The following is a 9,980-nucleotide window of genomic DNA, read 5'->3' as shown; positions in this document are numbered from 1 at the left end:
GCGTGGTGCGGGGCAGCAGACCTGGAAGACGGAGCTCGGAAGCTCCTTTGTCTCCCCCCGACCTGGGCGGGCCCAGAGTCCCTGAGTCTGGGCTCCTTCCTGCATCTGCAGGGCCGGTGTGAGCCGCTCTGGCCCTGGGAGGGCACCCTCCCATGAGCGGGGTGTGGGGGGCACATAAAGTGACCCATGGCTGGGGATCTGCCTGGACCCCCAACAGGGCACCTCAGGTTTGGAGGGGAGCTGACCCTGAGTGGCATCATTCGCAGCCTGGGCACTGCAGGGAGGCCAGTCCCGGGGGGCGGCCCTCAGTGCAGACGCAGCTGCATGGGCCACAGTGCTCCCTGACAGGGACGCAGGCCCGAGACAGGAGCAAACTCGGGCAGCGCCCTGAAGGAACCCCTGCCCCATGGACAGGGTCTGCCACCCAACATCACCCCAAACCATGGTCTGCACCCTCCTGCCGCCATGGCCTGCGTGCCAGAGCTCGCCCCAGTCTCCCTCCATCCTGGGCCAGTGCCTCAGCCCTGCACCCACCTGGCCTACAGCGTGAGTGGGCTGGGACTTCTGGGGGCACTGCTGGGCTCCGGGCACCCTGTCCCATGTGACTGGTGAGGCAGGGCCGGTGGGACTGGAGCTCCTGCCTCCACCTCCCCAGCACTCGGGAGGCCACCATACCCAGGAGCGAGCCAGCCTGCTGTGCTGAGTAGCAGGTCCGGCCTCCCCCAGGAAAGCCCCCTCCCACTGTCCTTGGGCCAGCCTTCCTTCAGCACACTCGGCTTCTGGGTCGGCCAGATGGGGTGAGTCAGAAGAAAGTGTGCTGCCCCAAGGGGCTCCCTTGGACACAGCATGGACACAGCCCCAGGCAATGCAGGCCAGATGCAGGCCTTGCTCCGTAGGCTCTGAGGCCGGGACGCAGCTGCTTGTAACCGTGGGACAGGTGGGAACCACGGTACCACGGGATCTCATGGGCACAGGCTCACCCTGGGGCAAGGGGGCCATGTGACCACCTGGGCCCTGAGTCCCCACTCCGTGGCCACCCCAGGACAGGCCCACCTGCCAGATAAGACACCTGCCACCATGAAGGTGACAACGATGCCAAGAGGCACAGGTGACCAGAAGTGGCCAGCAGGTGCGGCCGCATGCCATCGTGGTGGGGAACAGCCCAGGGTGCGGGGGAGTAGGTTCCTCCCCACCACCAGACCCTGGACTTGTCTGGGAAGGAAGGGCTGTGGACCCCCCTGAGGTCCACAAAGAACTGCCCACGGGGACTGCTCACAAGCCTCTCCTCTTCCATGTGGGCTTGGAGGGCTGGGTCACCCCAGCCGGAGCCCGGAGAGGTTGCAGAGGCTCACCCTTCCTGGCTCTCTGCTGCCGGAGCAGCCCGCTGGTGGCCAGAGGGCCCAGAAACCCAAGTGGGGTTGACTCTGAGGGGTCTGACCCAGCCCACCGCCCCTCACTCAGCCCCAGGTTGGAAGGAGACACTTGGGTGCAAAAGAGACTTTCGTTGAATGAATGAGTGACTGAGTGCCTTGCGGGAGACCCCGGGCTGCGAGCCTGGGAGGGGCGCCTGCTAGCAAGGAGGGGTTCTGGAGGGGGGCTTCTCATGCTCATCGGCCCACGAGGGGCGTCCTCCTCCGGTGAGGGAGGGGTGCTGCGGGAGGACATGGGCTTGAGTTTGGGGTACATGGGTATATGGATGTGGGGTGCTGGCCCCGGGTTGGCGCGGGGGCTCCAGAAGAAATACCACGCCGAAGTTGCACAGTTTCGCTAAAATAGCTCTGTATACAAGGACTCTCGTTATGTGAAGTTTCCAAAGAAACTAGCCACGTTCGAGGGCTAGTCTGTCCCGTCCTGGTCCTTGGTGTGCAGGTCCTTGGCGTCACGGGGTCCCGGCTCCGCCGCCCCCGCCGCCCAGGGGCACGAAGGAGGCGCCCTGCAGGACCGAGGCGCAGAAGGAGCGGCAGCGCTTGCAGGGCCGAGCCGGCGGCAGAGAGCCGCACACCAGGCAGGGCGCTGGGGGTTCCCTGCGCTGCCCTTGGGGAGAGAGAGAGGAGCCCTGAGCCCGCGTCCACCCGCCGCGGCCACGCCCACCCGCCGCGGCCACGCCCACCCGCCGCGGCCACGCCCCCAGCACCCCAGAGCTGGGTCCTGGGCGCTGAGACCTGTTGCCCTGGCCATACTCAACGGTTCCTGACACTGCTTCCTAAGGCAGCCTACCTGCCGGCCACCCCAGGCAAGGCCAGCGTCTAGCTGGAAGTCCGGTCCCAGCCGACCCGCAAGCCCACGCGCTCCCACACCAAGCCCTCTTCTCTCCCCAGCCCTCAGAAAACCCCAGACCCACACTCAAGCCCAACAGGCGGTGTCCAGGGACATCATGGGGGGGGGGCGGCGTGTGGTGGTGAAAACTGCGGGAAGGGGGGAGCCTTTGCCCCGCTCACCTGCCCCTACAGCCCTCTCCCTCCCCGAGGGCGTGGACGGTCCTAGCCAGGTGGGCTAGGTGAGCAGTCAACGCCCTGGCCCTCCACCCCTAGGAAGGAAGCAGAGGGCTGGCTGCAGGAAACTATAGGCGCAGTCAGTCTCCTTCGAGCCTGTTGCCCCATTACTAGCCACGAGCCTCTTCCCATAGCCAGTCTGGGCCTCACCCTCAGGAGCAGGGCCAACTGGCACCCACCCAGCTCCCCTGGACTGTCCCTCAGCCCTGCTTAGGCATCCAGGGAGAAGGGTGCCCGCAGACCCGCCGGGGGGGGCTCCAGAGCCACGTGGGCATGGAGAGGACTGCAGGACCTGTGGCCCCCATCCTGCCCCTTCCCCGGGCCCTCCCAGCGGCGCCGGAGTAGCCCCTCCTCCAGCTCTTCTTGATCCACACCCTCCTCGCCGCCGGCTGTGCCCAGAAGACGCCAGGTCCGGCTGCCCTGTGTGCCTGTGCTCAGACCCCTGGAGCTGTGTCCCTGTCCCCTTTGGGCCAGGACCAAGATGGGCTGTGGGCTGGGTGGCATCAGGGTGTGGGCTGGAGCAGGACCCCGAGCCCCAGGCAGGCCCATGGCTGGAGGGGCTCCGACAGGGACTGGAACATCAGGACAGACGGGTGAGCCCTGGTCTCAGGCCAGGCTGTTCTGCACCCCAGGCTGGGGGGCCATCCCCCTCCCCGGCAGGCCGCTCTCTGCACCGGCCCCTCAGGAGGTAGGGACCTTGTTGGGTGAGCGTACCACTGTGGCTGGGACAAGCAAGGGTGAGCAGGCCGGCCACCTGGAGAGGCCGTGCCCTGTGCTGAAGCTGCTGCTCTGGGAGGGTTCTCGTGCAGTTCCCCCGACACCCAGGGTGAGGGAGGCCCTTTCACGGAGGGGCAGTCAGGGTGTCCACAGGTCTGAAACCTTGGCCAGGCTCCCTCCCCTCCCTGCTGTGCTAGGCCTGTGAGTCAGTCCTGAGGCTGCCTGTGGCCCAGAAGCCCAGCCCGCTGCAGCCCAGGCTTTCCCGGCCCCAGGGCCAGGGCATTCCCCAGCCGGCAACTGCCTAGCCCCCAGGAGCAGCGCGGGCTGGGACAAACTGCCTGTCAGAGCCACTCACTACAAACAGCCTGGGCTGAGTCACTCCTCCCCGTGCTGGGTGGGGCAGACGGAAGTGGGGCGACCCGGCACCTATGCAAAGCAGCCCGCAGCTTCCCTTCCCGGAGCCTGAGGCTGATGTTGAACCGGAGCCCAGGAACAAGGCCTCCCTGAGGGGGCTAGGACAAGCCTGTCCCACAGCACACAGCAGGGCCTGTACCTTACGTCAGGCATGCACTGGGCACGGGTTGGGGACAAGCAAGCCGAGGGGCCCAGAACAGTAGCTCTTTGCCCACCACTGCCGAAGGGCGGGGAGGAGGAGGGAGGAAAGAAAACCACTCTCAGCACTCTCAGCACACAAGTGAGCGCGCGAGCTGCCTCGAGGCAAGTGTGGAAATTCTCCAGCTAATGCCACGGACAGGTGCCAGCCCGTCCCTCCCGGAGGCTCCAGGCAGTGCAGTCACGCTGGGATGAGGAAACAAAGACAAAGATCAGAAAGGGGTGACGTGATTATGTAGAAAATCCAAAGGCCTCAGAAACTACTGGCACCAAGAAGTCGGGCTGGAGGATCAATGTACGAAAACCAGTGGGATAGTCTCTGCCAGCACACGCGACTGGAAAGCAAACGTTAGAGCACCCCGTGTGACACGAGTGGAACCTGAAAAGAAAAAAAAGTCAGACTCATAGAAGCAGAATAGAAAGTGGCTGCCGGGGCCAGGAGCAGGGAAGACGGGGGAGGCCGGTCAAACGTCCCCGCGCGGAGCCGGACGGCGCGTGAGGTCAGAGGACGTGATCCAAAGGGCGCAGAGTGCGGCTGGCGGCACCGGACGGAAGAGCTGAGGTCTGCCAGGGAGCAGACTCCGTACGTTCTCACCAAAAAAAGGATAAAAAAGATCACCTAAGGTATCAAAAATTATAAAAATGCATTTATAAACATGCCGAAAACATCAAATACGTATGAATACGTTTGATTCAAACTGTGTATGCAAAATATTGCAGAGGAAAACCAAAGAACACCCGAATTAATGTCGAGTCCGTCACTCCCAGAGATCAGTCTCGGTATTCCGGCCGCCAATTCTCCCTGAAAGAGTCTGTGGACGCGGCGTGGGCCCAGTCAGAATCCCACCAGGTCTTTCTTGTAGAAATGTACAAGCTGATGGTAAAATTTATAGGAAAATTCAAAAGACAGGGACCAGCTGAGGCAACGCTGGGCGGGAAGTGCTGGGGAACTTAGGGATCGCCCTCCCCACTTCCCTGCGGACTGCGGCCCCGAGGCCCTTAGTGAGCGCAATGCTGGTAAAGGGACAGGTGAACGGAACCGGAACCGGGCCAGGGGAGGGACTCCGGGGTTCGTTCTGGGGATTCTGTTTCTGATGAGGCGCCAAAGCCACGTGACGGTGCTGGGGCCGCTGGATGTCCCTGTGAGAACCACACAGTCCTTGGCCCCTTCGCAGCACAGCGACAACGCACTCGGGATGGATCACAGTCCGGAACGTGAAGGCCACAACCGCAGAGCTTCTAGAAGGAGCCACGGGAGGACGCCTTCGTGACTTAGGTGCAGACCAGGTTATTTCACAGAAGCAGACCAAGCACTAGCCACAGGAGGGGAAGCTGATCGCTCAGGCTTCGTGACATATGTCTGCCTCTCAGGGCATGGCTAAGAAAGGCAGAAGGCAAGTGTGGACTCGGAAAAAACATTCCCAATGCACGTAGCTGACAAATAAATGCATAGCTTATAAAAAAAAAAAAAAAACACAGCAAATAAGTAACAGAAACACAAATGACCTAGTTTTAAAATGGGCAAAGGCCAGAAACAGGCACTTTGTGAAAATATAACCAAAAACGCAAGGCAAAGTGCTCGGCCTGACCTGTCACGCGGGGAAGACAGGCTAAAGCCACAGTGGACGCCGCTGCAAACCTGCCGGAGGGGCTAAAGCACGGTCTCACCAGATTGCGTGCAGCGAGGCTGGGGGGCACTCACGAGAACCGGGCCCTGGAAAACTGCCCGTTCCTTCCACAGCAAAGCAGAAGCATCGGCAGCAACTGCAGGGGCCTGAAGGCCAGTCCAGTCCGTGTCCACTCCGGAGGGACCGATGCACGCGTCCACACACGCTGGCACGGGGCCATCACAGCGACTCGGCCGTCACTTCGAACGGGAAGCGACCCAGCCCTCTGTCCTCAGTCCCTCGCACGGCCACCTCTGCCCAGAAAGTCAACGTGCCACCGGGGCTCGCGATTCGGAAGAGGCCAGGCACGGAACGTGTGTGTGGCGATTTAAGTGGGGTGGTGCTGTCTCCGACGACCTCTGCAGTGAGCAAGGTCAGCTGTGCTCATCTGGGGGAGAGGGAGGGGGCCTCGCACACGGAGCCATGTGTGCTCAAGGTCTGTCCTGACTGTGCGCGTAAGCTGTGCCTTAAGAATATAGTGCAAGACGGGACACTCTCGGGGCGCCCGGGGGCTCCGTCCGTGAGCATCTGCCTTCGGCTCAGGTCATGATCCCAGGGTCCTGGGATCGAGCCCCGCATCGGGCTCCCTGCTCAGCGCGGAGCCTGTTTGTCCCTCTCCCCCTGCTTGTGTTCCCTCTCTCTCTCTGTCAGATAAATAAATAAAATCTTTAAAAAAAAAAAAAGCTACCAACCACCTAAAGGGAGGATTTCTAATGAAAGATGTGCCAGACCCCGACTAAAACACCACAGAACACCAAGAATCGGTTGAGCTTTAATTAAATGGAGTAGATCATGATCATGGTTTGAAAGACACGAATATAAAAGGTGTCAATTCTCCCCAAACTGGTCTGCCCCTTCAAGGTGATCCCCGCCAAAGTCCCAGCCAGCTTTCCCTCCTTCCCTCCTGCCTTCGAAGTCGACAGGTGGGTCCTGGACTGCGTGTGCGAGCGCAGGCCGGGAGCTGCCTGCCGGTGCGGAGCCTCCCGCCCGCTGGGCACCTGCTGTCAGCCCGGACGCTGCGCCGAGGCTCCGGGCGCGCAGGCGGGGTTGGCGCGCTGACTTGGACAAACTCAGGCTGGGCAGCCACTGGCCCAAGGAGGAGGGTCCCGGGGAGCTGGCCCGACCCCAGCCGGTAGCCTGGAAGCAAGTGTGGCTCGTCTGGGCTGAACCGACCCAGCTGTGCAGTCCCGTGTCGGGGAAATGTCGGCTGGAGCTCCGGGGCCAGGAGCTGTTGGCCACACGGGGCGACTGCATAGTCTGGGCTCCGGCGCGTGGCGGTCCCCGGAGCGGCAGGCGGCCTGGGCTGCAGAACTGCCCGTGGGTGGTAGGGACCGGTCGCGCCCTGCCTGGAGACCTAAGGGAGCAGAGCCGTGGGGACTCAGGAGGCGGGAAGTCCGCCTGATCCGAAGGGGGTGCCAGCGGGGTGGCTGCAGGACAGACTGCGTGGTCTCAGGCACCATCCGTGGAGGGGGCGGCAAACCTTCTAGGACAGGGACAGAGGGATGTCTGTCACATGCTCTCTGCTGCGGTTTTTTTATAACCCTTTGAAAAAGTAAGGCCCATTCTCAGCTCTCAGGCCACAGAGCAGCAGGCTGCAGGCTGCGGTCGGCTGACCCTGGGCCCATCTGCGGTCGCGTGCCTTTTGCCAGCTCGGCAACCGGCGATGGACTGGTGGCTAGGGTGCTCAGTGGCATCCGGGCTTCCTGCCATCCGCGTGGCACTGTCCAGGGCTGGGACTGTGTTCTGCTCCCCCACCTCCTTCAGGGGAAAGTGGCCATGTCCTCTTGGCTGGGCACAGAGCTTCTCTCCCCCCCGGGCAGCCCCTGGGCCGTGCACCCTTCTGCCGGCAGCAAGGCCTGACGGCGGCCCACGGGGTTCACACTCCATCCCAGCCTGCCACCCGCACTCCCCTGCGGGGGAGGCAAGGGTCCTGGAGCACCGAGACAGGGTTACTGTGCACCCCAGCGGCCCCGGCCCTTGAGATGAATGTTCCAGATGGGAGGAGGAGATGGTGCAAGAGCCCGTCCTGTGGCTATGGATGGACAGGACTGCGCCTCTTGCGGGAGCTTGTGGGGCCCAGAGGTGCGGGACAGGGGCTGCGGTGCTCTCTGCTTCACAGACCTGGCGTGCCGTGCGCTCAAGGAGCCGCTGACTGGGTCTAGCCGGCCCCGGGGCCACCCACCGCTACCCGCAGGCTGTGGGTGCGGCCGCCGGGATGCAGATCTCAGCCTTGCTCCTCGGGTGGCTCAGGAGAAGCAAGTTCACATGGGACGGGCAGGCTGAGTGGACCACGGAAACCGTCTCCAGCGGGGGGTGGGGGTCGGGGATGCCCTTCAGCCCACCCGTTCCGCCCTATGTCGGCAAGGACATGGAAGATCAGAGGTCAACCCACATTCAGCTGCGTGGGTCTTCACGGGGACCGGACTGAAGTAGACCGTATCCTGGCGGTCGGAAATCCAAGCAGTCCGGGCCTCCTGGGACTTAGAACACGTCTAGGCCTGGGCACCGGGGGGCGGCGGGGGGACAGCCGCAGACTGGCTTCTTCCTGCTACTTGGAGCCTGAGGAAGGTAGCCCTAAACAAACATGAACCAGACAAATTGAATGGCTTCGGTCTAAGCCTCTGCAGGCCACGTGAGTCGGAACGGCCGGTAGAGGGGTACTCACCAGTCGAAACCCAGCAGAGGCCCAGCAGGACTGGCAGGTGGGTTGTTGGGAGACACGGTCCTCCATGGGTCTTTTGAGTGCCCTACACATTTTGTTGGGTGTGCCGAGAGTGCAAGGCTCTGACTAGCCTTCACCGGGGTCGTGTCTCAGGGTCATGTGTGCAGGGAGCAGTCCTGAGGGATGAGAGAGTGTCTCCCTTCAGGTCAAGAGCAGAGTTGCTTACTGCTTGCGGTTAAAGCGGCGGACTCCCCAAATCAGTGCTCCTCGGCGGTGACACGAACTGGTCCGTGGCGTCTCCTCTTCCTGGGACTGTCACAGGTGTGCTGATGCTCGTGCTGGGCCATGAGTAATAACGTCCTTGGTCTCTGGTCTAGGCATCTCGTGTCTTCCGTTAGCACCCATGAAACAGCCACAGGCCAGGTTAATTCCCGGCTGGACTTGTCTTCCTGACTCACGGTTATCCAGATGAAGAGGCCTGATGGAGAATCCAGAGCTGAGTAGAGCCGTGAGATCTGGGGCTGGAGCCTGACGTCACAATCAGGCTTCTGGAGCAGAGGGCAGGAGCATATCTTGATGACAGGAGGTGAGTGAGTCCTGGGGACCTAGAGACCCGACTACCGTGTATTTGGTTATTGTTCCAGACGTGTGCCTCTCCCCCTCCTCCGGTAGCGACGTATCCTTCCTCGCCCACTGACCTGAGTTTTGGCCAGTCCCATGCGTGCAGATGTGGTGTGAGTGAAGCCTCCCTGTGCTCGCGTGGTCCGGCCTGCTCTCTCGTCTATACCGTCTGCTGTGCGAGGACGACACCCCAGGAAGCCACACGGAGCAGATGTGAACCCAGCCCGCACCTGGAGCCCCGTTCTGCCTTCCCCAGAGGAACCCAGCACTGCTGCCGCTGGAGACATGGGGGGATCAAATGCTGAGTGAACACCACTGGGGAGAAAAGTGCCTTTGTGATGTCGCTTTGGTCCCGCAGCAGCCTGGCTCAGACAGACAGGCAGATAGACAGTTGGAACAGAGTAGAGTCGAGACACAGAACAACATGCAGTCATGTGGTTTAGGAGGAAGGTCAGTACAGTGGCGAACAGTGTCTTTAAGACCCGCTCCACTGGCTGAGTCCCCAGACGGAAAAGACAGTGATTCCTGACCCCCGCGCCAAGCAGCACACGCAATCCCAGACGGACTACGGATGGAAATGGGAAGGGTGTGCCAGTGCAACTGTCGGGGGAAAACTGAAGTGACTGGTTTTTTAAAAAGATTTTATTTATTTACTCGAGAGAAAGAAAGAGAGCACACACGAGTTGGGGTGGTGGGAGAGGGGCAGAGGGAGAAGCAGGCTCCCGACTGGGCAGGGAGCACGATGTGGGGTGCGATCCCAGGATCCCGGATTGTGACCCGACTGAAGGCAGAGCTTAGCAGACGGAGTCACCCAGGGGCCCCCAGAAGTGACTATTTTACGACCTTGGGCTAGGCAAAGATTTCTCAAACAGAAAACAAAAGGTGCTAATCATAAAAGAAAAATCAGCACTGGAATGTACTGAAATTAATAAGTCATGTGCATCAAAGATGTTATGAAGAGAATGAAAGGCAAACCAAAGAGTGAGATAAGAAATATCACAGTGTATGGACACATATATTTAAGATTTCATTTTCCTTAAATAATCGCTACCTCCAACACGGGGCTTGAACCTAAACCTTGAGATCAAGTGTCAACATGCGTCGCAGACGGAGCCAGCCAGGTGCCCCAAGAGAAATTTTTAATAGATTTACTTGCCAAGGGACTTGAATCCAGAGTATCTAGAGAACCCCTATAAGCCAACAGGACTA

At 61.1% G+C, this 9,980-nt stretch overlaps 1 protein-coding gene across 11 annotated transcripts in view; it reads right to left on the bottom strand.

Moving 5' to 3' along the window:
• Positions 1–1,771: 1,771 nt before the first annotated feature.
• TTLL8 (tubulin tyrosine ligase like 8) overlaps positions 1,772–9,980 on the bottom strand; it is a 48,721-nt gene continuing 40,512 nt past the window's right edge. For 4 of the 11 annotated variants that reach the window (XM_032345846.1, XM_032345844.1, XM_032345849.1 and 1 more), the window contains one exon: positions 6,226–9,086. In XM_032345846.1, coding sequence (XP_032201737.1) covers positions 8,932–9,086 — 155 coding nt within the window. In that variant the 3' untranslated portion in view covers positions 6,226–8,931. Of the gene's footprint in view, positions 2,035–6,225; positions 9,087–9,980 lie in introns of those variants that run through there. The other 7 variants (XR_004286530.1, XR_004286531.1, XR_004286532.1 and 4 more) reach the window with 7 other exon arrangements.

This window comes from Mustela erminea, chromosome 6 (genome assembly GCF_009829155.1).
Source record: "Mustela erminea isolate mMusErm1 chromosome 6, mMusErm1.Pri, whole genome shotgun sequence".
NCBI classification, from domain to species: Eukaryota; Metazoa; Chordata; class Mammalia; order Carnivora; family Mustelidae; genus Mustela; species Mustela erminea.
Note: the sequence above shows the minus strand (reverse complement) of the source record. Positions and strands in the feature narration are given on the sequence as shown.